Source organism: Topomyia yanbarensis, chromosome 3, assembly GCF_030247195.1.
Source record: "Topomyia yanbarensis strain Yona2022 chromosome 3, ASM3024719v1, whole genome shotgun sequence".
In the NCBI taxonomy this organism is placed as follows: domain Eukaryota; kingdom Metazoa; phylum Arthropoda; class Insecta; order Diptera; family Culicidae; genus Topomyia; species Topomyia yanbarensis.
The window spans coordinates 118,607,835-118,634,924 of record NC_080672.1 but is presented as its reverse complement, the minus strand read 5'-3'; the positions used below and the strand labels follow the sequence as shown (position 1 = coordinate 118,634,924).

Below are 27,090 nucleotides of genomic sequence, written 5' to 3'. Positions count from 1 at the left end.
CGTGTATGAATTTCAAATTTTTTTTGTTCGTTTACTGTATTTTATACAGCAAAACTATCTGAGAACGAGTTACAGGGAATGAATACTTCTGTCTGAAAAAAATATACACTGAAAAAAATGTTGTGTCATTTTTCAAAAAAACAAAAATTTATGATAAAAATTTAAATTGTGAAAAAACCCATTTTTTTAAATATTTTATATATTGTTACCAACAACCTAAAGAGAAAAGAAACATTTTGATTGTAATTGCATGATGGAGAAAAAATCGTTAAAAAAGTTTTCCTAACAATAACTTCGTACATGTTTTTAAATTTCATACCAATAGACATATAAAATTGTAATTATATTACAGAATATAATTCTAAGCACAAATTTAAAATCAAAATGCATTTAACAAAAATCTTCCAAAATGCGATAGTTTTCGAGATATTTGAAATCTTGCTCCTTCAAAACAATTAATTCGTGTAATTATGCTCTAAAGTTATTCGCGTCACCCCATCATAAAATGTGAAAAATTTAATGTTAATCGTTTTAAAGACGTAAAAGCACCTTTTTTAGTGTATTTGGATCATGGAGAAGCTTTCAATAAAAAAGTTTTTCTAACAACAGCTTTTGACATATTTTCATAATTCTTACTATTTGCAGTCAAAAATACAATTTTCTTTTTGAATATGATTCTAAACGCCATTTTAAATCGAAATGCTCTTAACAAAAATTTTCTAAAATGTAGTAGTTCTCGAGATATTTTAACTTTTGTTTTAACAACACAATTATTTTGGTTTAATACGACCTTTTCATAAGTTAGTCGCGTTACTCCATCAACAATAATAGGTTTTTCAAAAGGCTCGTAAACTTTCCTGCAACTTTCTCTTTGACATCAAGGCGATATTGTGAAACATTTTAAAGTTACATGAAAACAACCAACATATGATTCAGCTATATAGTTTAATCAACAGACCATATGGTTGAAATATATTTTGGTTCCTTCATGTAACTTTCAAATGGTTTACAATATCGCCTTGACTTCAAAGAGAAAGTTGCACGAAAGTTTACCGGCCTTTTGAAAAACCTATTATTGCTGATGGAGAAACGCGACTAACTTATGAAAAGGTCGTAATAAAGCAAAATAATTGTGTTGTTAAAACAAAAGTTAAAATATCTCGAGAACTACTACATTATAGAAAATTTTTGTTAGATCGTTTCGATTTAAAATGGCGTTTAGAATCATATTCAAAAAGAAAATTGCATTTTTGACTGCAAATAGTAAGAATTATAAAAAATGTCAAACGTTGTTGTTAGGAAAACTTTTTTATTGAAAGCTTCTCCATGATCCAAATACACTAAAAAGGTTGCTTTTACGTCTTTAAAACGATAAACATTAAATTTTTGACATTTTTTGATGGGGTAACGCGAATAACTTTTAAAAAGAGTATAATTACACGAATTAATTGTTTTTGAAGTAGCAAAATTTCAAATATCTCGAAAACTATCGCATTTTGGAAGATTTTTGTTAAATGCATTTTGATTTTAAATGGTGCTTAGAATTATATTTTGTAATAAAATTACAATTTTGTATGTCTATTAGTATGAAATTTAAAAACATGTACGAAGTTATTGTTAGGAAAACATTTTTACCGATTTTTTTCTCCATCATACAATCACAATCAAAATGTTTCTTTTCTCGTTAGGTTTTTGGCAACAAAATATAAAAAAATTAAAAAAATGGGTTTTTTCGCAATTTAAATTTTTATCATAAATTTTTGTTTTTTTGAAAAATGACACAACATTTTTTTCAGTGTATTTTTTTCGGACAGAAGTATTCATTCCCTGTAACTTGTTCTCAGATAGTTTTGCTGTATAAAATACAGTAATCGAACAAAAAATTTTTGAAATTCATGCACGTAGAAACGTTTACGCCCTTTTGAAAAATTACTCTTGTATCAAAACATTCCAATTGCCAGAGAATATCATGGAGATTCATACAGCGAACACACCTGCAAAGTTTCGTTCGAATCGACGATGGTCATATTTTGCGGTCGGCCGGTTTCTCATGGAATCCCTCAAATATCACCTTCTAAAGTGTAAATGTCCATCTTCTCATTATCATTCTAAACCAAGTGTCCGCCTTCTCATTACCCGGAATGGAGCACTGCGAATGAACTCAAATTAAGATAATCTGCTACGTTTTTTAATATAAAGTACTCAAAAACTCCCATGTTTTCTCCAGGAAATACAAAGTGTGCTTTCCATGCTCCATCAAATAGAGAGCCTACTGTAACTGTAACTATGTGGGCATAGGTAAATATAAAACCATCAGTTTTCTGAGGAGAATGTTGACAGCACAGCCTCTTTTATGGTTGCACTCACCACTACTGTCAATAATTAGCATAAAAGCAATGCGTAGCTGTTATCGTATGACGAACGTTCCGTGTATTCCAATCATGGGATGAATCTAATACACAACGTATGCCCTAGCTACCAGACGAAACATTGTTTCTCCGATGATCCGTCCGTTAATCCGTCGACGGACCGGTACCAATAATCGCGTTTTTCAGCTTTCATCAAGTTTATAATTTGTGGCGTCGCGTATATTGGGAAAAATTCGTGCGATCCGACCTTCAAAAGTCCCTTTCGCGTACAATTCTAAGCAATCTCTGCCCACCACGAAGTAGGAGACTGTTCACGGTTGTTCGCGTCGGTTACTCGTTTCGTCTGATCTTTAAACGTAGTGCAAATGCATTGTGTAAAACCTGTGGGAAAATATAGGGACACTTGGGGTTTTTGTTGTAGTTTCTAAGATTACTGAGACTAGGAACCACTTTTGTAACAGTACCCTTCGAGGGACACTCTAAGGCCTTCACGAGAAAGCTTAGGAGAGAAAACTGATTTTCCTCTTTCGGAAATTTATATGCACATTAGAAAATGTCCCCACAATGGGATAGTCAGATTCTCGTTTTTTATACAAGGAAACGTAGAAATTAGTCGTCGTCGGTGGCGTAACGCTGTTTTGCATTTCTTGTCGGAGCGTTCCGTAAAAGAATGTTTCATTTTATCCCCTCCTAATTTATATGCGGAATATGTCGAAAGATCATGCGGAGTCTCTCCAGAGTAGAAAAACTTTTCATGATTCTTGCCGCATTTTCCACAGCGTGTTGCTAGAATAGGCCCAATTGATTTTGTGAACCAGAATTTTTACTGACAGAAGCAATGGGTTGTGGAAAGAGCGAACCCCATATTTCGCAATAAGGGCCCCATTTGGAGACTACACCATCAATCTCTACTTCTCGGGCGGGTACATAGACAAGATACTTCTTCGTACACGGCCAAGTGGTATTTAGTTAAATCTCGCATATATCGATGATGTTAAATGGCTTATCTTTGTCCTCATTCAAGTTTGTTATGAATATATACCAAATTCGTTATTGATATTTTTTGCATGTATCAGTCAACTAGCATTTCTGTAAATTAGGTTCTGAGATGTTTACGACTTTTATTGGTTTAGTTTTTAATAAATATACACTGAAATAAAATCAGTTTGGTCAAGGAAAAGTTTTTTTTAAATAACTTTTTTTCCTTGAAAGTACTCAACTTGAATTTTCGACGGTAGGTAGGGAACATAATTACTTATCTTGGCACAAAATTTCATCGAAATCAAAGATGGGATATTTTTTGTAAATCGACTTTCAATTTTTAAAATCGATTTTTTTCAGTGTAAGAGTCGATGAAGATTTTTTTCAATATTTTTATTCAAAAATTTAACTAATTTTGTGAAAATCACTCCTACATTTTTTGTTGGATTTGTCATTTTTAAACTATAGCCATTTGAAAAACCTGTTTTAATCCACCTAGCGGTGCAATTGTGCCTTTCTCATTTCTCTAAACTATGGCACGGAGGCTTTTTATGTTCAACATAATTGTGGAAATGTCCATTACATTCTTAGCACACTTTGCACTTATACACAATCACATGCCAGCCACGAACTTGATGAGCTACGTGTCGACGGTGAAACACTTGAAACAAAAAATATCATACTCCATTAGCCTAATCAGCATTAGATCAATGTTATCTGCTTGCTAACTCATTTTGTCATGCGGGGGTGGGTATGTGAGGAGGGCGAAAGTCCCATGAACGAACGACTCCCCAGCTTAAATTGGTATGCTTTGTGATATAGTGGTGGTTTAAAGATGAGGGGGTTGAAAGGGAGGGGTATGAGGGCTGGATGGGGTGGTGGTCTGAGGGGTGATTTAAGGAGATTTTTAAAGGAGAGGAGTGAACAGTAGAGGGAGGGTGTAACCCCTCTTCGTAAACCATCAACTACGCCCCTGTTAAAATCCAGAAACCTTATGCGAGTCGAAAAAAAAATTTGGCCGGGATTAGGTTGACGTTTTTCAGAGTGATTGCATAACCTTTCTATATGAGAAAGGCAAAAATGTGCCAAAATCCAAAAAAGTAAATTGTCGTCAAATTTTTTTTCGAGTTTGCATCAAATCTCGACGTTTCATGCACCTTGAACACATTTAGCATTAAAAATAAAAATTCTATTTTTAATTTTTCCTATAGTTTATATGAGAAATTTCTGTGTGGCCGCACTCTGAAACCCGTAATTCCGGAACCAGAATTCCGATCGATCCAAAATTCAACAGCAGCCGATGGGAAGGTTGCACCTTTCATTTGAGACTAAGTTTGGGCAAATCGGTCCAGCCATCTCTGAGAAAAATGAGCGACATTATTTGACACATACGCACATACATACACACACAAACACACACATACAGACTTTTTCCAATCTCGACGAATTGAGTCGAATGGGATATGACACTCGGCCCTCCGGGCCGGGATTAGGTTGACGTTTTTCAGAGTGATTGCATAACCTTTCTATATGAGAAAGGCAAAAAAAATGGTAAAAAAAAGTTTGACCCTTTCCAAAAGACAGTCTAGATCATTTTTGGAAAAATAAAGTAAGCAAAGTGGCTTTTTGTGACAAAGTCTTCACGTACAGAAAGTTTCATTAAAATCTGAGATGGTGCAACCAACTTTTGTTCGAGTTGGCGCGAAATTCGTCATACGATTTAGCGCGAAATTATACTATACATTATTTCTACGGTTAAGCTGAACTGAAGAGATCAATTATTTCACAATTCTCATTACAGTAACGCATCATTCTATTGATGAGGCCATTTTTAGCTCTTTAATGATATCTAAGTACATAAAATTTTATTAGCCAGAGTACTGAAGTGGATTGTACACGTTGAGAGATAATTTCGTTCATATAGGAAAGCATAGTAAACTCGCGGTGTTCTTTGAATATGTTGATGTGATTGCACCGTGTTTTATACGATGGAAAAGGAAATTGTTTTTGTACTGATTGGATGCGTTCTTTGTATGTGATAGTGTATGTGTTCCACACTACGCAACAATATTCCGAAATTGGTCTGACCTATGCCTTGTATAATGATTTATTTATGTAAGGATCCAAATGGCTGAAGCGTTCAATAAATCCCGGTGTGCTATATACTTTATTTATTATTGTACAGAAATGTTTCACAAATGTAAGCTTGGTGTTTAAGATTACGCCTAAATCTCGCACAATTTTACATTTGTTTACAAGTTGGTTCCCTAAATGTCCATAGGGAAGACTGAAGTAATTCTGCTGAAAGTTATTCAGGTATATTTCATTATGCTGAATCAGGTATCAGAATATATTGGCTCAAATGGTGCGTTCCCTGTATATAGTCGGGAATTCGTAAGAGATTTCTCGAAAAACTGGGCACGGTTGTTCTGGACACGCCTTTGTTTGGCGACACGTTTGTAGATTTCTCCGATAATTACAGCGCTTGAACCAAACCCAGGATCTTATTCTGAATTCCACCTTTTCAAAATTGGCAAAAACGACTCAGGACCAAGGAAGCCAATCGCTGCACCTTCCCTGGTTAATTCGTCAGCCCATTCATTCCCAGTAATACCGGACCCAGACAAAGTTGTTGAAGGGCCGATGGTACTCCGCACATGATCGCGAATATTTAAGCTGGAATACAGTATAGTATCTACCTATCGAGTGAGACTGTTTCAATCCCATTTTACGACAGCAGACACCAGCACATCCCTTCATCAGAGAACCGTCAGTGTAACAGGCAACTTGCGTTTGTTGTCTCTCCATATAGCCTATCAAATAGACCTCTCAGGAGGGAATCTTCACATCGAATGTCCTGTAAGAAAAATTATATGTAAGTGTAATATCACTGGGAGCAAGAATATCCTCTTCCCATGTAACTATTTGTAGCCATAACGTATAACTGTAGTGTTAAACCAATAGATGTATTTGGTTTTGAGATCCCACATCTTTCCAAAAGTTCGTCCGAAGGTTACGCACGCTTTCTTGACTCTGAACACAATATGAACAGACCAATTCAGTTTGGAATCCAATATAACTCCAACGTATTTGACTTGATCTGCACACAGTAGCTCAGAATCAAAGAAGTGCAAGGGACGAACTCCGGTTTTTATTCGCTTCTTCGTGAAAAGAACCATTGAAGTTTTCTTTGGGTTAACTGATAATTTAACTTGTTGACACCACTGTTCGACAGCTCTTAATGCTTGTTGTATTAAGTCAAGGATTGTTCCGATGCAAAGTCCAGTAATAAGTATTTGCGGTAATCGTCAGCAAACCCGTAGGTTGGAAATCCAAGTTCATTGAGTTTCTTCAACAAGCCGTCGGCAACCAGGTTCCATAACAATGGTGACAGCACGCCACCCTGAGGACAACCGCAAATACTCAACTTCCGTATCTCTGCCTATCGTAGTGAAGAGCAAAGAATGCGGTTACTAAGCATTGCGTTTATCCAACCCGAGATACAATGTTTATACAATGGATTTCGTAACCAAAGTTCACAAAACAAAAACAAATATTTCCACTACTAAAAGCGTAACACGGGCATTACTGAAAGAAAATTGAACATAATTATGAAGCACATGATTTTTGTTCATGGTCCTGCTTTCGTAACGTAAAAACGTTGTTCTTCCAAATTCAATGGCACTTTATTCATGATTTTGAAAGCAATTTGTTTCCGTGTCCTGATTTCAATGCCAATACACCGAATTCTCAGTAAAGTTTCGCAACGATTTGTGATAGAATTCGTATTTCGCCAGTTCAAATAGCAATCTAACTCGGAAAGAAGCATCATCTGAACTCCATTGGTTGTGATGTGGCTTCATAATTACCATTTTCTAGCCAGTACCCCATCACAGATGAGTGAGCAATCTCGCAAATTGATCGTCCAGATAGCCTCAAAAACGATTATCGGTGGATTTTATGCTCAGAAAGACAAACGTCTGCCAGAGTCTTACTGCAGCCCGCTGCTATTGCAAGTTGTATGGAGTAACGCGAATCATGAACACGCTGAAGGACCCTTCACCGTGTCGGTGTGTAAAGTGGTTTTGGTTTCCTGCTCATTTCACTCTGACCGTTTTCTTCCGGCCAATTCACACACAGCGAATGCTTACTGCAGCACTTGTCCGATTGTGACTCGTCCATCCAGACGCTTAGTTCGGCTGAGCAGAGCTTCCGCGGTAGTCTGTGGGTGTAATGGTGCTTGGATGTGGGAAAATTTTATCGGCTACCGAATGCTATGCTGTATCCAAAACGGTTGATATATTTGGTGAGCGAATTGGTTAAAACACAAATAATCCAACCAACAGAAAAACTTTTTTTTTTTTCATTTAAGAACTTGGTGATTTTTTCATGATTGGTATTCAACACCACTCGGGACAGGTGGTTGTGGTCTAATTCCACTACACGCAAAGTTCTCCATTCTATAATTCAGGATTTGGTGGCTGCACAATGGGAATCGTTCTCTGACCTGAATCGACTGGTCGGTCGAAACGGTGAAAGGTTTTTGAATTCCGAAATTCTCCCTAGACTCAGGTTTGCAGTAAACGCATGGCCGCATGGGCTGGTGGAACTGACACAAAATATCACAATTCACCCCCAACGGGCGGAGTTCCGAAGATGGTTCCTGTAACATATCCATCACATGTTTTCAAAGTGACACATCTTCTTTCGGTCGGTCCAACAATTGGTTTGCTGGGTGGCAGGCTGGCAATCAGTGTCCGACCGCTCTGTAATGCCAGCAGGCGTAAAATGTTTCGACGATCAGTAAGTTTTCAGCATGCGTCATTCGGTCGATACCTGTGAATATGGTAGGACCTCGTGCGTTTCCGTTCCTCCAGGGAGAACGAGGTCGAACATTGTAGGAAAAGCTGATGCGTGTTTGAAACCTTCCCCATCGGAACCCGGGGGTAGACAATGCACACGCATATCACAGGCGGAACTGTGTTTACTACTACGGTGGTTGCAACATTGTTTCCACTGATGCCCAGCGGGAGTTGTAGATTGAACGGTATGGAAATTGCTGAATGGTTCATCTAAATGAAGCTCTTTGGGGAGATGCACAATATTTTTTTTTTTCATTAGACTATTCAATTTGTGTAATTTTCATTGTATGATATCATTCAAGTTTAGCAACGGATTTACAATTATAACTTATTAGCAACGAATTTAAGCAAAAAGTGGTTAGGGTGTCAACTTATTACCATGCATTTTTTTCTAAACAGATAAACTCGCCATTGGAAAAATATTCAATCCAGTCAAACATTCTGTGAGTTCAGCGCTGTACACGTAGTAGGCATTAAAAAAAAACAAAAAATATTTCTCAAAAGCATTTGAAAGTTGCGTAAATATATTTTCGAGAATACATTTAATACCACTACGCATTATTGACGTTTTCTATTCCATATATTTAAAGTTTTTCTTTTCTATATATCAAATAGATCATTTTCAAGATAAAGCGGCAATTTGTTCAAAATGAGCAAAAACCCATGCGAAATGTCAAATGACTCACCATTACGCCATCTACGCCCCGACACATGTTTGGGTCTTACAAAAAATGTCATATCATTCCAAATCGTGTTAATTCCAAGCTTACCAATACTCCAAAAACACAATTCCAATGATTATGAGGATAAATTGAAACTTGCATGATGCATATCGTCCGGGACAAAAATGCATCACACAATAATGGCGTCGTACAAACTAGGAACTAGGAATCGTAATAGGGAATGTATTAGTGAAATTACTAACAGTGGAGTCTTGGTCTTTGAATGACCCTGTATTAACACCACCTCCACGGGAATGTAATTCTGCTATGATATTCCTGAATAACGTCTATCCGACTCTGGAATCAATCCCCATGAAGGAACGTATTCAAACCTCGATTGACCTCACTGTTTTTAAAGTTGCGTAAATAAAAATAAATAAAAACTTCACTGCGTTCATATATAAACAATAGGTAACAATAGACGACAACATAAAACGAGTTGACATAGCGGCCTAGAGAGGGAGCGTACTAGTATAGAAATATCCGAAAAATTCAGTGTGATTAGAGAGACACGTGGAGCACACAATGACGTTTGCAAGAAGTGTTAAGCTGCAGAGATCAGCGGTTAAGCCGTCGGGAGCCTTAGCAAGTACATACAGCGGCATGGTACAGAATGAGCCATAAGGAAACCATTATTTATTATTAATTTGGTACTATCTGATTGACAATTCTTCTCCATAACATTCGGTTCGCGTATGCCTCTCTTCACCCACGGTTGCATCCGATATCTTCTAGATTTTGCTGCACCTGATCAGCCCACCTAGCCCGCTGTGCTCCTCGTCGTCTTGTACCTGCCGGATTTGAGCAGAACACAATTTTAGCAGGGTTGTTGTCCGGAATTCTCGCAACGTGCCATGTCCATCGTATCCTTCCGGCTTTGGCCACCTTCTGGATACTTAGTTCGCCGTAAAGCCTGGCGAGGTTTATCCTTCGCCTACCCACACCGTTCTCCTGAACGGCGCCAAAGATAGTCCTAAGCACACGGCGTTCGAAGACTCCGAGTGCTAGTAGGTCCTCTCCGAGCATGGTCCAGGTTTCGTGCCCGTAGAGGACCACCGGTCTTATCAGCGTTCACATGGTATTTTTAGTGGTACATTTAGTGCGTGGGTGATTTTTTTTGATCGCTATTTGTTTTGGAGCCCATAGTAGGCGCGACTTCCATTGATGATGCGTCTCCGGATTTCTCGACTGTTATTAGTATCAGCCGTTATCAGCCGAGGTATATGAATTCCTCCACTACCTCGAACACATCCCCGTCGATCATAACGCTGCTTCCTAGGCGGGATCTTTCCCGTTCGGTCCCTCCTACTTCCATGTACTTTGTTTTAGACGCGTTCACCATCAATCCAATGTTTGCTGCTTCTCGTTCCAGTCGAGTGTAAAGCTCAGCCACCGCACAGTGGCCTAACTATATCAAATCTATGGCCAACATAGAAAAAATATTTTTGCTGATCTTCAAAATGCGGTGACGTTCTTTAATACTGTTAACGACGGGCTCTAATCCCTGATGTGCATTGGCAATATGATACATACGGATGAGCAATGTTGAGAACGGGTGGTTATCAGGAAGAATGACAGGGTTGTTCACTTCGAACGGCTTGTTGTGATCTTGAATACGGCCTTTCATACGGATGATTCCATCGTGTAGAAATGGTGAATATGTTCTTAGGCGACTGCTACTCTTCACGAAACCGATCATCATCAAGCTGCGTAATTCTGCACCGAAAATTTCAGACTGTACCTTCTTATACCATGCACTTCTAGCATCTACTAAGTCTTTCATAGTTATTGTCAATCGTTTGGGTTTTTCGCATTTCGGCAATGCTAAAAGTGTTCTCATGCGGTTGATCTAACCAATCGATTGAAGTCAGAGAACCGCGCAATATCAGGAAGATCAATCAATTCTTCAGCGAATGCACCGCAACACACCTGCTCCGTGCAATCCAGTTCCGAGTGGAAACTCACAAGCTCTGCAGAAGACATCTCCAACGGTTCGTAATTCGGCCAGTTGTCACTATCACGAGAAATGAAGTCTGGACCACGAACCCATTCTAGCATGCTGCCAAACTTAGACCACTTCATAGCCAAATCGGCCACGTTCAGCTGCGACGGAAGCCAATGTCACAACTCTACGCCGTGACCATTCTCTTTGATTTGCATAACGCGAGCACCAACGTATGCCGTCAGTTTTTGATTTGTCTTCAGCCAACTCAAACAGATCTTCGAGTCACTCCAGAAGAAAATCTTCTTGACTTCTATCGTCAGCTCTGACTGCAGTACATGGATCATTTGGCTGGCCAGAACGCATCCTTGCAGTTCCAATCGCGGCACGGTTTGTGCCTTCAGGGGCGCTACCCTTGATTTTGCATAAACCAAAGTAACGTGTGACTTACCCTCTCGATGATGAACCATGTAGATCACACAAGCGAAGGCCTTATCACTCGCGTCACAGAAAGCGTGTAATTCCACATTATCGAATGACGGTACCGTTGGATAGTAGTATCTTGGCAGTCGTATTTCTCCTAGCTTTGCAGTTTCCTTTAACCACTCCATCCATCTGGGAACAAGACCGTCCGGAATTTCATCATCCCATCCGGACTGCAGCCGCCACAGTTCTTGAAAGATGAACTTCAGTTGAATCGTAACAGGACTGAGTAAACTTAGCGGGTCAAAGATGCCCATCATAAATTTCAACAGTTGCCGCATCGTAGGCACCGCTTTCCCGGTCCGATACAACGCATCCAGTTTTGGAAAATTGAATGGAAATACAAATTCATCGGACTGCAGGTCCCACTTGATTCCGAGGACACGAATACCATCCTGTTTCTGTTCCGCTACTATTTCAGGATCGAGTGAATCCAACACAGCTCTGGAGTTCGACGAGAACTTTAGCAGCTTGAATCCACCTTGTTCGTGTACCTTTATCACACGCTGAACCATTTCGATTGCCGCTTCCTCCGTGTCAGCACAATCAAAATAATCGTCCACATAATGTTGTTTGACGACAGCTCATTCAACACCAGGGTACTTTTCTTCAAGCTCTTTCGCGTTGAAGTTCTTAATGAATTGCGCCATCGATGGAGACGAAACAGCGCCAAATATCATCAACATCATAAGGTACACGCTGGGAGGGTCCATACGGTTCATACCACGCCACAGGAAACGTTGGGAGTCTTGATCTTCTCTACGGATGAGTACTTGGTGAAACATTTCCTTGATATCCGCGACGAAAGCAATCCTTTTCATTCTGGCGCGGATCAGAATCGCAATCAGTGGTGGAACTAAATCGGGACCCTTCAGTAACAGATCGTTCAGAGAAAACCCATGTGACTTTGCTTTGGCATCCATGACCAAACGGAACTTCTCGGAGCTCACCACACTGAAGTGTGGCAGGTACCAGGTGTTCGATGTTTCAGCTATTTCTTCAGGCTCCAATTTCCTAGCGTACCCTTTATCAACGTAGTCTTGAATTTTGTTTCAGTATCGCTCAGCGAAATCGGGATTTGAGTCCATTTTCTTTTCGATAATCTGGAGCCGACGTAGTGCTTGTGGTTTGCTATCCGGGAAGTCAAAGTTGTTGTATTTGTAAATCTGGCCTACCTCGAATCGTTCCCCCACGCCGTTTGATCGTGCGGTTCATGATATCTAGTGCACGCTGATCTTCATCGGCTATTTTCGCCATCTGACCAGAAATCCCAAAATTTTCAACTTTGTACATTTTCTTCACCAGATCAGTAAGTTCAATGTCATCATTTTCTGAGCACAGGAATGCATGTTTATTCGATCCAGCAATGGTCGGATCTATTACTCCATGGATCGTCCATCCCAGGTGACAACGAGTCAATTGCAAGCCTTGAAGCGAATATTGCACCGTCTTCAGAGGTACAACCAGGCCCGCATTATTCGAGCCAATCAGTATACAGGGACAGGCATCCTGGATGGCAACTAATTTATCATCATCTAACATAGGATACAATCGCTTCGCAACGTCGAATTTCACCGGAGGTAGAGCGATATTCTGCACAGTTTGGATATTGCTAACGTTAAACCATTTCGCTTGATCCGATGGTCCAGAAATACGAAACGACAGCATCATCGACTGTTCTTCCTTGTGCAAAATACCATTAGTCCAACGATAGGACACAGGAGCGATCGGTCCTCGCAATCCAATATTCTCCGCAACTGCAGCATCCATCATCGACAGAGACGAACCTTCATCGAAAAGTGCAAATAATTCTGATGTACCTCTCGGACCTTGGATCCTCACCTTTCCTATTCGGAGCAGTGTATACATATTTTTGCCATGGACATTGCATACATTCTGCTGACTATTATACGTGTTCGTACGGGTGTACTTCGAGTTCCTCGCAGAATCGTCGGAGTGGACTAACTCGTGATGATTCTTCTTGCAGATTGAACATTTCTTCTCTGACTTGCAGTTTCTTCTGGAGTGGTCTGACTTGAGGCAGATGTAACAGACTTTACAGGAATTAGCAGCAGACCGACGTTGAGCAACAGACAGCTTATGGAACTGTTTACACTTGTCTAGACCAACGTGAGAATTTGCCGAGCACAAAGGACAAATCTTTGTTCCTTCATCGTCGCGACAGTTGACATTCAGAACCATCGGTTTCGGCTTGAGCTGGTAGCTGGCCTTCTTGGCGCTAAATACAGGATTGAGACTAGCAAGTTGGTTGTCCATTTCATCCTCCAACCAACGCGAGAAAGTGTTAAACTCGATAATGACGCCTTCTTTCATCAAAGCGGCCTTATGCCGAACCCACATCTGTTTGCTGAAAGCAGGCAGTTTATCAGCCAGGTGAGAGATGAGTTCGGGATTCATCAGGTAGTTATCCGCCTTCGCGTTGGTCATCGCAACCTTGGTACCAATTACCGCATTATAAAAGGCACGGAAAGATTCGATGTTACCTTCTTTTACGATCTCCAGGTTTCTTAGCGCTTCCAGTCTATTTGCCACCACCCATTCGGTGCGTCCGAAATTTGACTGCGACATTCGTATAATCTGCTGCACATTCTCAGGGGATGCAAGCAGTGATTCCACAGTCTTGCGCGCTTTACCTTGCAACGCTTTGTTCAACCGTCTCAGGTTATCGCGATCAGTTAGTTTATATTCCTCAGTTGACGTTTTAAATTCGCTTTCGAAAATCGTCCATTCCATTACGTCACCCGAAAACGAGGGCAGGTCTTTCATGTTTCGACTCTGCAACGCTTTAAAGGCCTGAGACAAGATTTCGTTCACCCCAGGTTCGGGTGCTGTCGCGTTTTTTACGCCAGGTGTCGACGTATTCCGTACTTCGGTTTCTGATGATTCTTCATATTCGTTGTGTGGCCTTACCTTTTCTGCCTCAGCAACCAACTCTTCAACACGCTTAGACGCATTAGTGTACGCACTCGATCTGCTTGAGGTACTCGATCTAGACAGCAGCTCAACCTTTTTCAAATTTCGCTCACGTTGTCGCTTCAGAAACGCAGCTTTCCTTTGTTCCGTCTTCAGTGCCAGGTTATGCTGAATCTGCAATTCGGCTAGTTTCTGTTCGGCTACAATCCTGTCTTGTTCAATAGAAGCACGCAGTTCCGCCTCCTCATTTTCCTCCTCTAGATCTAAGAGCTTGATTTGGCTGTCAGTTATGCTGCTTCGCGATGTACCTTTTTTCGATACGTCAGAGACAACAGATTCATTTTCTGGTACTTTGTCCTGATTATCTGCACCTTTTTCGACATTTTGGTTCAGTTGGCTTGGTGGAGTGCGTATCATGTATCATGCGGGACAGTGCTCACCTGCGAAAGACTGAACAGACTCAGTTTAGCTGCGTGCTGGGAACGGAACTGCAATTCCAGATTCCTCTATTCCCGATCAGTACATACACGTACTGGTGCAATAAAAGTGTGAATTGATAATACAATTCTACTTTTTATTGAAATTATAAATATTAAAATCTTCCGTCAAATTGGCTTCTTGTTCGAAGAAATTATTTCTTCAGAATAAAAAAAAGGAAAAATTTTCACCTTCGCCTCCTGCGGTTTGTTTTTCGCTATTTCCTTGGAAGCCAGTCACCTACGGTACCCGAGCAAAACTAGGTGCTTGCAGTGTTGGCAACAGAGAGAGATGTCCTTAACTGGCTGAAAACATTTACGGAAAGTGATAACGTGTTTTCTAAAAACCAGTTCGAATTCCAGAAGCGCAACTACACGGCGGATACTATTTTGACAGTGAATGAGAGAGCCGAAATGGCGCACAAACCTAAAATAAGAGGAAATCGATACCGTGTCGTGATAATAGTAGACGCCACAAACGCGTTCAATAGCATAAGCTGGTAAGCCATGAGGGTCCCCAGCTGTATGTGTAAAATTCTAAGGAGTCATTTTCAGAACCGAATCCTGATCTATGAGACAAACGGGGGACAACAAATTTAGAATTGTGGCTGGAGTCTCGCAAGGCTCTATCCTGGGTCCAACGCTTTGGAACGGGATATATGACGACATGCTACCGATTAAGATGCCTAGGGGTGAGTAAAGTTGAGTAGTACGTTCAGACTCATGGCTATGCAGGTCGTGAACGCGTACAGGACCAGGTATCAGAGGTAGTCTGTGATGTCTCTGGAATGATCCATATCGGCATCATCCTAGTGGAAAATAACGAATGTTGTAAGCGGATGTAGTCCAGCGGAGTACGAAAAACACTGAGAGCTGGCTCGATAACCAAATGGCAGCAAGATTGAGACTCGTCGGAAATGTGTAAATGAAGTAGGCATGGTGAAGTAACGCAGCTTCTGTCTGGTCAGGGTTGTTTCACACAGTAACTACATCGGTTCGGACACGCGGTGTCACCCTTTTGTCCGCAGTGCTTAAAAAAGGAAACACTGCAGAATGTGGTTTTTGAATGTCTGAGGTTCGAAGCGACACACAGAGATGCTTGAAGTGGGAGTACCGATCATCAACCCGTAATGTTGTGTAGAGAATGACAAGCGACGTAAACACGTGGAACGCGGTCAACAGAGTGGTGACGCACAGCAGACGACCAGACGCCTGCGTACCACACGCCACGCTCCACCCGGAATCTCCGGACCGACCTAGGCATAGCATAGCGAAAACCCAAGAAGATCCGGTATGGGAAGAAGGGTGCTGTAACCCTACTGAAGCAACTAACTACTAAGTAGTTGGATTAGAGTGTGTGATTCGCACATAAAATACGGGTGCGTGGCGTTAGGCATAAGTACGTTAGGCATACTGGACCTTAGACATATTGGACTAGTGGCATAATAAACGATAGGCATAATTCATAAAAATATAAAAGTTCTCGTAAGGCTTTATTTATTGTAGAGATTTTAACCTTACGCTCGTGTTTTCGGGTTGGAAAACAATTTCGCTTTGCTTTAAATAAAATAGAATGAATTGTTTTACTTTTTCCGTAGATGCGCTGGATATTTTCTTTATTTAAATGGACAGTTTTCAAATATTCAAAAATAAAGCAAAATAACGAATGAACCTTAAGTTTTGGAACCTATGAAAACTTGCAGTGTTGCGGACAGTATCAGCATTAGGCTACGAATGTTTCGTTTGCGACGATACCTTATTTGTTTCGCTAACTCGCCCAGTACACGAAAAAGCACGTATCAGACATTTTCCGTAGTTCTATCTTTGATGGCCTCAAAAATATAATCATTGAACGGAATAATATGGGAGATAATCAATATAGAAGCCCCAAAATTCGTATATTCATTGAATGAATAATAAAATGCATCATTCTTTCTTTCATGAGCTGTTATTCAAAGCATATATTTTCTCTTTGGACAATTGCACCATGTATGTATTTATGAACGTTAATATGCGTTATTCATACCTTAAGGGGTGCGTCTGGTGTAAAGTGCTCAAAACGAAAGTTATTTTATTTTACCATTTTTATGGCAAGGTAACAATAGATCTTTTGTGAAATGTCAGGATCGCTTTATACATTCATTGGGCACGAAAAAAAAATATTTTCAGTCACACAGAGCCATACGAGCCATACGAGCATTCCAAGAGTAAACGTCCAACCATTTCCAAGTCGAGGAGCGCCACGCCGATCACGATAACTCTCGATAAAATTGCCTGATACGGGAAATTCAATAAGTTTTGTAAAGCTTAGACTTGTAGTTAGTCGATGAACCACAAAAAGTAGAAAAAAGTTCGAGTTTCGGAAAACGGATTCATGAAAACCGAAAAATCTCATATTTTACTGTAAAATTCGCTCATTATTATTCAAATAGCGAAAAAAAAATTTATTCAGTTTTCAGTGGTTCATCGACAGGCTACACATTAGACTGCCCAGAAAAATGATGAATTTTTGAAAACTCAATCGGCCCACCCCTGAGTCGATTTCTAGTCCCACCAGGAGTAATTGCACCAAATTTGAAGCAAATCGGACAAGTCTAACTACCGGACCAACGTGCCTGAAGTTTGTATGATATTTTTCAACAATTTACATGGAGAAAACTCACTAGTTCGTATTTTTGTCACTATGTGGCACTATATATAATACGATGTATATAGTACTCTAAGTAAAAATAAGAAAGATAATATAATTATCTACAACTTTGTCGAAGACTGCTAGTAAATCCGGCATTACTAAAAGAAGTTATTAAACTTTTAACGAAGTGATGTCTGAGTCAGTTTTGCATGGGGCCTAGCAGTGCATGGTTGTGTATCAGTACTCGAGTCCCGCGAACTATACATTTTTGTGAAATAAGGGTTTGATTTAGCTAAACAGTATGCTTACAAGAATTGTAGTAAATAATACGAGTTATGTTTTGGTTAAAAAAATTAAGTACCACTTGTGACCGCATAGATAGCGCCACCACTAACTTTTCATAGAAGAGAGATAGAGTATCAAGATGTTCGGAAGAAATACTCAAAAATGCCTGTTCTACAACTTTGTAGAAGACACCAAGTTTCTATCCCTTTTCTTTGAAAAGTTACTGTTGGCGCCCTCTATGATGTAACATGTGGAACTAAAATTTTCTAATCAAAGCATGACTCGTACTATTTACTATAATTCTTCTGAACATACCATTGAGCTAAACCTAACGATTATTTCACAAAAATGTTTAGTTCGTGTGAATCGAGTACTGATACACAACCATGCACTGTTAGGCCCCATGCAAAACTGACTCAGGCATCACTTCGTTAAAAGTTTAATAACTTCTTTTAGTAATGCCGGATTTACTAGCAATCTTCGACAAAGTTGTAGACAATTAAATTATCTTTCTTATTTTTACTTACAGTGATAATACGATGTATACAGTGCCACCTAGCGGCGAAAATGCGCGCTAGTGGGTTTTCTCCATGTAAATTGTTGAAAAATCCAATACAAACTTCAGGCACGTTGGTCCGGTAGTTAGACTTGTCCGATTTGCTTTAAATTTGGTGCAATTACTCCTGATGAGACTAGGAATCGACTCAGAGGTGGGCCGATAGGGGTCATTTTTTTCCTGTCACTCTACTACTTTTTAGTTATCGTGTTAAAGTGATGAGTCTATTTTAGTCATCTGCATTTTCTCAGTTGTATGTCGGGAAATTAACGCAAGCTGAGTTTCCGCATGCTAAGCATTCGGTTTGCTTATTTTATTTGAGGAAAGATTTCTTCAAATATATACAGCAGAACAAAATGTTTAACGAATTCGACCAGCTTCCAGCATTCAAAAAATAAATCATGTTATTTCTACGTAAAAACATACATAGGTTTCATCCACCTCATTCACGTAAATAATACTGGATGGCCACGTAAAATATAGGCAGTGGCTGTCCAGGTAAAAGTTACGTGTTTTTAACATACATATTAGCATAAATTGGCGTAAATATTATATGAACCAGAATGTGACAAATATCTGAACCTAAACGGAACAATCACATGATACCTCACATAGATTTTAAATTTATTGAAACCGCCGCCATTTTCTTTTTTTTCATTGAAAAATTTACCAGATTCGAATTCATTTCACTTTTTCCATACTCATTTATCTTTGTTCACACAGGAAATCCACTAGAACTGCGGTTTCACGATTCATTGTCGCATAATTTAAGGGTTATGTGTAAATCCGATAGGTTCCACAGGATGCCAGATTAGGTTTACAGGAACCACGTGATGTCTTTCGAATGGTGAAATTTATTCATTTACGTGAATAAACACTTAAAATCAAAGTGATTTATTTGTTTAGTGTAATTCTACAAGATAAAAAAATCAAACATACAGGCTCGTACCACCCGAAGCCAACACCCCCAAAAAATAAATCCTTCTAAGTGCTACATGATAATGTATGCCTAACGTCCATTATGCCAATCGTCCATTATACCAAACGTCCATTATGCCTAACGTCTTTATGCCTAATGGAGTACATCCACAAAATACCCCTCCCGAATTCAGTGATCCGGAAGCTACGCTCCACCCGGAATCGCTGGATAGACCTCAGCACTTCCTGGCTGGCCCGTTGAGTAGGCTAGGTTCAGCGCCGTGGACAAGATCGATTAGATCAGGCTCACGAAAACGAACGTCGGTATTGGGACAAATTTACTGCCAGAGAACTCACAGCAGGGTAGATTCACCGTCGTGGACTATTCAGCTACTTCGCACAGGGGCACGACGAGTGACAAAACCCTAAAAATCAATGTCTTGTAATTCTTTTGTAGATATTTATTTTATTTTTCTCTCAGTTTGAATAAAGATATATCAAAATTTTACTATAATCGGATGAAAAATGATTTTTTTTACAATTTTTTACATGTCGTTGAAGTAAGTGATGTCGAGGATTTCTGTTCAATTCAATTCATTAGAATTTTTAGTACCTTAGAGTTTCAAATGGCGATATCTCAAGAACTACACAGCCGATTGGAGTAATGTTAAGTTCATTGGAAAGAAGAATGAATATGCTAAACTATAGATGTCAATTATCATGAATTTGACTCAAAATTTATTGTAGTTTCAGGCCTCATCTTGCGCATTTTTGCGCCGAAGTTGGTATATCTATGTTTTTGAAAACACCCATATGGAGACGCCCTGTAGCCCATAAATCTCCTTACAAATTAATGGCCTAAACAACATCATACATACTTATAATTTAGTGATTTTTATTAGTTTTGTCAACCATTTCTGCTATCCGATGAGATTGGCTACTATGATTAATGTTTATATTAACCCTTTAATGACCAACTCATTCAAATGGGTTTATATAAAATTAGTCGAAAAAATGAAATATGGAATATCAAAACTGATAACAGAAATGGATTCAGCGACCCAAAATTAGTTAAAACCACAAGTTTTAGCCACATAGACCAATTTTTATAATTTTGTCACAACTTTGTATGAACAGGTGCCACTGTGCATCGCACAGTGGGACGAGCCCGGACTTAAGTCCATATATGAAGGTAATGCGATATTCTCACTAGTATTTTTCTCGTATCAGCTGAGCCATCAGAGACATTTTCGCGAGATTTTAAGTGATTTGAATGTAAAATGAATTTTTGACAGCTTTTGGAAGGGCATAACTCAAGTGTTTTTTGCAATATTTGACCATAGGAACGACATACGGTTATTTCCGTTTTTCAAAGAAACGGTTGATTTTATGCATTGCATTACTTCACCAAATTTATCCGCGTGATAAAATTACATCGTAAATTCGCCAAAAATAAGTCACTAGTTGGTTTAGTTAGTGTTTGGATAACTGTTTGTCATGATTTTTTATTGAATTCGAACGTCTAATGCGATATCAACAACGACGCCCGCGAATCCCCGCAATCACACTATACTCATTCGAAAGCTTTTAATTTTCTCTTTAAAATGAGCCTATGCTAGTTTTGCGAAAACTTGCGATAAGCAGTCAAAATTTCAAAAAACTGTGAATGGAGACGCATGGTTATTACTGATATTGAATTTGAATAATCACTTTTAACTAGAATAATGACACGTATACATGCACAACTTTCAAATAGCATTGAGAGCATGATCTACAAGGGTTTTACTAGTGATCAAGAGTAAGGAGCAGAGTGGAGGTATGGTTTTTAGATGGTAAAGGTATTAGGAATTTTTAAAAATCAGTAAATATTTTCAATCATCTGAAAAATGTCAAAATGTTTTTGAAACTATTTCTTGCTAACTTACGCAATAACTGTCAAATTGAGTGAACACAGTTCTAGTCATTTGGTGAGACTATTTTGATCCGAATTTGCATAGCACTGATATAGCTTAAGGGTATGCAACATTAATTAAATAAAATTAGACCATTTTCAAATGTACCATATACGCGAAAAAGGGTTTTGGATTTATTTTTATTTAAGATAAGAAATATGCAACCTAAGTAACTTAAAACACACTTGCGAAAAAAAACGTTAACCATCTTGTTGATTAGTTAATGTAATTGAACATTCCACTAAGACGCTCAAAATGTTTGCTTTGAAAATGAAAGAAAATTTAGTTTCCATATCAAGTAACCCACTAATGAATTGAACGTTTCAATATTAGTCAAACACATCTTATTTGATCTGTAGAAACGAAATAGTCAATTCTGAAGCCACATAATGAAATATCAATCAATTCGTTTCAATATGGAAAATAAATTCCAAAATTACTATTGAAAAAATCATTATAAAAGACAAAATACTTACTTTTGAGCCACTCTAATAAGTAGTAAAGTTAATTTCTATTTTTATAACCAAAAAAGGAATTCAGCGCACAAAAATTTCTTTAAACGTTGTTTTGAACTTTCACAGCAAAATAATTATTTTTGAGCCACCCTAACGCATGATGACTTTTTTTATAAGTGTTAATATCAAAACCAACTTAGCACACGAAAATTAATATACACAAATTTTAAGAACGATTTCGAAAAAAAAATTTTGTTAGCTTGCAGGTTTTTGATCTTCTTTCTGTATAAAAAAAAACCTACCCTCACACAGCAACTTATTTCGAATAATGATTGAATTTGTGAAGATGTGTTGGTTCTCTGGCCAAGCAATGTATGTGCTTGGTTGTGTTTTTTATTTGAATATATTAGTCCAGCCTACCTTTTAATTTCAAATATAGAGGTTTTAACTTTAGAGTCATTTACCTTTTTTCGGGTAAGAAAAATCTTTATGAAAAAATCTCTACCCCTATGTGCGGGGCTGGGAATCGAACCCAAGTGAACTGCGTACAAGGCAAACGATTTACCAATTACGCTATGTCCGTCCCAAAGGGCACCAGATGCAAATGACTTGTAGGGATGAAAACCCCACCATTCTGTCGTATATTACTCTTGTGTACCATTGATGCTCAGCAAATGTAGAAAAATAAGAACTAAAATTTCATTACTACGATTTAATTTTGCCAACAAAATTCTTATTGCGAATACTCGAAAACACTAAAATGCTTCAACCGAAAGGCGAAATTGGTTTCTCTTACTTTTAAGGCCCACTATTCTAAATAATTTCCTGCATGGGACATTTAGTTTAACTAAGGTAGACTCATATACATGGTATAATTTATGTGCTATGACCTTCATAAAACACCAACTGCCTATACTATGTTTATGGCACATGGAAAGAGAAAACTGAATAGAACAATGCGTATCTGGGGCTGTGGCTATTATATTACAAAGGGACATGTTTTATTGGTCGCCATGGGACGATCGACCGCATAGAAGCCCCACGCAAATGAAACATTAAAATACCTTTCCTGTATAGAAAAGTTTTTGAAACAGTAGGTGTTTATCAAATAGTCACTCTTCTAATCGGGTGCCAATATTTATAGCCCTAGTGAAACAATGTGTGAATGAGCAGAGTAAACCCTTTCACCCAAGTGTCACCAAAGTGCGTTGTTGCTGCATCATCATCATCATCATCATCGTCATCACCACCGTGTTGATGACCTAGGTGACAAAAAATAGATGGATGAACCTGGTTCTACCCTCCGGAACTACACTTTTATGGTGGTTATGATGATCGTTCGGAAATATGGTAGGTACCGGTCGTTACAAATTTGCAACCTGGGCATATTTTTTTTTGCTCACGGTTGCCCACGGTCATCCACGGTGTGTGGTGTATTGACGAGCAAAATCCCCTGAGGAAAGATAAGGTTTATTTACGCCGAAACGTGATACTGGCAGGCGGCTAGCTCGTTTCCATTTTATGACTATCAAATGGGAAGGCTTATTGACTGATTGATGACAAAGGGATAAATTTATGTTGCTTCCAGGGATTATTTACGGACTGCACGCCATCTGGGTTATGGATCGGAAAGCGATGACACGGTGCGGCGTGATAGTGACTATCCTTTCGGATCTACCATTTTAAACTGAATTTTGATGAATATATGAAAGCACTTCTCGCATTCAAATTAAATTTCCGTTGCCAAAATCCAACCCATTATGTCTGTTAGACTTCCTGTCGGACAAGCTAGACAACACAAAAAAACACACAAAGTAGAGCATCGATTCGGGCAGCGGAAATCCATCCATATTACAGCGATTCAATTCAACCCAAATCGATTGTAATCGGTATTCGGAAACATACCAAACTAGATCGGATCAGTCTCACCGACCGAGCTGGCTTGGCAGAGTCCGGGAACATTTTGGCTCAGCTCCAGCGAACCATTCGGATGTTCGGATCATTATGAAGGATGCACCAAAAATCCATTTTCGATGCACCACTGAAATCTGTACACACTCGCCCATACACACACACACACATTAAAAGTTCCACTCCAAATCAGATTGGGTTGGCAGATTACTACGGAAAAAAAATCCAGCTCATGCACTTTTCGGAAGCGGCTTCATTCGAGCCAGGAACAAAAATTCTCACATCCGATAACAAGCAAAATGAAAATTGGAAAGCAAACCCAACTGCAGCACCCAAGCCCACCAGCCAACCATTGGACAGCAAAAAAAATTCTGATCAATGAAATGAAAATTCATTTTTAGCTTCTCCCGTAGGCACGAACAGGAAGGCGCATTGATGAAACCCCAGTCCAGTGCCGTGCTTTAAACAGTGAAATAGAACGTTTTATTTCGTCCGCGGTTTCCTCGGTCAATCAGATGCTTAATGTTGTGAACGTGATCGATAGAAATTTGCGCCAACCGTGTATCACTAATTGAATTTGTCGGGATTTTTTTTTCGTCGCTCGAAATGGGAAAAATTAGTACAAAAAATAAACCGCGACAAAGGCACCCATCCCATCCATTTTCCACCATATCGCAGCTGATTGTTGTGCAGACATTTTTTCATTCAATTAACGGGTCGGCTTGATAGTATTGATAAGCCGGCGGAACGAAAATTGGAAGCAAAAATCAATTAGTTTTTTGATATATTGATCTAAATTAAAATTCGTAATAATAAATAGATGAGACAACCAGTTTTTTTCGGAAAGCAAAATCAATTGAATGGAATGTTGAAAATAGCTCGAAATCTTAATACGATAAAACACTGCACTTATACACTATAAGCTTACCTTTTTTTAAAAAATCCTTTGTTATCTCACCAAACCATCGCCCAATATCATTCAGATGATCTGACCATGCTTCCGAGTTTTCATAACTTGAACACACACATTCTCGCTGTCACTAAGGATTAAATGTGCGGAAAATCAGGAAAAAACAACAAACAGCAAAAATCATGAAAGCACAGTTATTAAATTTCTTCAGACACTTTTCCTTGGCTGCTTCGAACGTGCTCCTGCCCGGAATCACTTTCAATTTCACGGTTCTGAATTTAAATATTCAATATCGCCGGTATCTGACGACGTGCGGGCAGGGCTGGTCCAGTCGGTGTCCTTTTCCTTTTTCATATGCTAAGGACGGGTACACTGCAGTAAATGGATGTAGGCGGGGGGAGGGGTGGTATGTGTGTGTGTGTGGAGACGTAAGGCTGTCCAACTTCCACCTTGTTATCTGCAAGAGTAGCGAAAGAAATGAAAACGATAAAAAATACTTCTGGAAAATAAACAGTAGAGTGTCATCTGGAAGTTTTCCTTTATTCGCCAAGTAGGGTAGTTTTTCTTCGTAGTTTAATTTAAGGAAGCGGAAGAAAGTCCGAGAGCGAGAGCCAATAAGTGAAAAATAAGGGCTCACCATGAATATAAAGCAGGTTTTGTTCATTTCGATGGAAACTGGGAGTGGTTTAAGTCTATTTTATTCCATTGTGCATTTTTTAGTTCTTTCACAATGAAGAGGTGCTCTTTATTAGATCTGGGAAGAATGATCAGAAGAAAACCAGGTACGATGTTCATAACAAAATTGATGTGTTTTACAGATAACTTACTTTCAATATATATAGTTCCGAGTAGTTGGATTGTTTTCAGTAATAAAAATTGTGCAAATTTATGAAGAATAATCTGTTTGCTCAAATTTGAAAATAGTACACAAAAAATCCCTCATTGGTAAGACGTATATTTTATTAGTGTGGGATCCCAATATAATTATATTAATAGCTGACTATAATAAATCGCATTCAAGTAACAGCTTATAATTTTATTCAACGCTCTGGAAATTTTTGAAAAAAGAACCATTTCTCCTTCTATATAGGAGGACCCGGTGCTATTAAGACCGTGGGGGTAATTCGGACCCCCGCAATTTCTCAGAAAATCGCAAGTCTTTCTGACTGTCGTACATATTCGTGGAACTGTTATTCTAAAACATTAATTTTGACAGCTGAATCTAATTATATGGGTTTTTTAACGGAGATACATAGTGTTTCATTTTTTGCCATCCTCAAAACAAAAATCATTATAATGGTTAAACGGTGATTAAAGTCACATATGAAAGTGGAATAATTTTTGTTTGGGTGAAAACACGGATATTTTCAAGACGCTCACTACGTAAGGGGCTATTTCGACCCCCTATTCCATCAACCACTGTTCAGCGGCGTGCGGCTACGCACACCATTGTACACGCCACAGCAAAGAAAATACATGATGGGCCAATTGACAACTGTATCTAATCAGATTAAGTTTTTGTATCGCAATTTATTTATTTTTGCTTCTTAAGGAGTTTCTTCAATAAATATTTCATAGGTAGCATAATTCCATAGCAAAAAAAAATTAAAAAATTGACGAGCTGATTTGCCGCGTAGGGAGGTCCGAATTACACCTACATTGTAAAGGGAATAAAAAACGTAAAAATTCGCCTAGCGCTGCCATGAAGTGGTGCAAGCTTTTATGGCACCAAAATGTAGCGGAGATTTCAAACTAACAATTAGGACTTTTGAGCAATTATTTTTTTCACATCTCTTAACTTAAAAGGGTGATTTACTTAGGTTGGTCCGAATAGGACCGGGTTCCCCTATTTCTATAATTCATACTATTTGCAATCAAAAATACAACTTTGTTATAAAATATGGTTGTAAATAAGAGTAACATGAAGGACGAGCCGAAGCAATTTTGGGCTTATTTGCGGAACAAAACATCCAGCCGTGGTTTTCCTGAAAACGTGAACTACCGTGACACGACCTCAACGACACCTGCGGAGTCAGCAAATCTATTCTCGTCTTTCTTTCAAAGTGTGCTAAGTAATAACCCACCACCTTTGTCTGAATCGTACCTGAGTAGTCTGCCGACGTTCTCCTTGAATTTGCCTGTAACATCTTTCACCGAACGGGAAGTGTATACCAATCTACGTGGTGTTGACGGCTCAAAGGGACCAGGATCGGACGGAATACAACCATGTTTCGCCAAGGAATGCTCTTCATCGTTAGCTGTACCGATATCCATGCTTTTCAATCGCTCTCTCGGTGAAAGTATTTTTCCCGCCAAGTGGAAGGAGGCTTTAATAACACCAATTCATAAAGCCGGTAACGTCCATGACGTCATAAATTACAGGGGAATTTCAATCCTGAGCTGCCTCCCAAAAGTTTTTGAAAGTATGCTGTTAGATATTCTCCACCCTGCAGTAAAACACATCATCACTACAGATCAGCATGGGTTTGTTAGAAAGCGCTCAACAACGACGAACTTAATGAGCTATGTGTCAACGCTGATTGATAAATTAGAGAAACGACAACAAATTGATGCAGTGTATGTAGATTTCTCCAAAGCCTTCGATCGCCTTCCTCATCAGCTAGCTGTTGAAAAGTTGAGGCGAATTGGATTTCCGGACTGGCTGACCAATTGGATCTTCTCGTACCTTACAAACCGCAGTG

General features: G+C 39.0%; 3 protein-coding genes across 5 annotated transcripts in view; all 3 read right to left on the bottom strand.

Moving 5' to 3' along the window:
• LOC131693432 (leucine-rich repeat neuronal protein 3-like) overlaps nt 1–27,090 on the bottom strand; it is a 441,590-nt gene that overhangs the window by 149,783 nt on the left and 264,717 nt on the right. For 2 of the 3 annotated variants that reach the window (XM_058981234.1, XM_058981236.1), the window contains one exon: nt 24,407–24,845. The exons of the other annotated variant lie outside the window; for it this stretch is intronic. The gene's annotated coding sequence lies outside the window, so the exon portion shown is untranslated. The remainder of the gene's footprint in view (nt 1–24,406; nt 24,846–27,090) is intronic. 3 annotated transcript variants of the gene reach the window in all.
• On the bottom strand, nt 11,056–11,874 carry LOC131687170 (uncharacterized). Its single transcript, XM_058971222.1, has one exon. It carries the CDS (start codon nt 11,872–11,874, stop codon nt 11,056–11,058), a length of 819 nt encoding a protein of 272 aa, XP_058827205.1.
• LOC131687167 (uncharacterized) lies at nt 11,944–14,710 on the bottom strand. Its single transcript, XM_058971221.1, has 2 exons — nt 12,535–14,710; nt 11,944–12,383 (listed from the first exon to the last, which is right to left on the bottom strand). Exons 1-2 carry the CDS (start codon nt 14,708–14,710, stop codon nt 11,944–11,946), a joined length of 2,616 nt encoding a protein of 871 aa, XP_058827204.1.

Excerpts from the sequence above, each read along its gene's own strand:
- LOC131687170 (XM_058971222.1), bottom strand. The coding sequence starts at position 11,874 with ATGGTTCAGCGTGTGATAAAGGTACACGAACAAGGTGGATTCAAGCTG.
- LOC131687167 (XM_058971221.1), bottom strand. The coding sequence starts at position 14,710 with ATGATACGCACTCCACCAAGCCAACTGAACCAAAATGTCGAAAAAGGT. Across the intron at positions 12,384-12,534 it reads GCGTGGGGGAACGATTCGAG|GGTACGCTAGGAAATTGGAG; the intron begins GTAGGCCAGATT and ends ACGTTGATAAAG.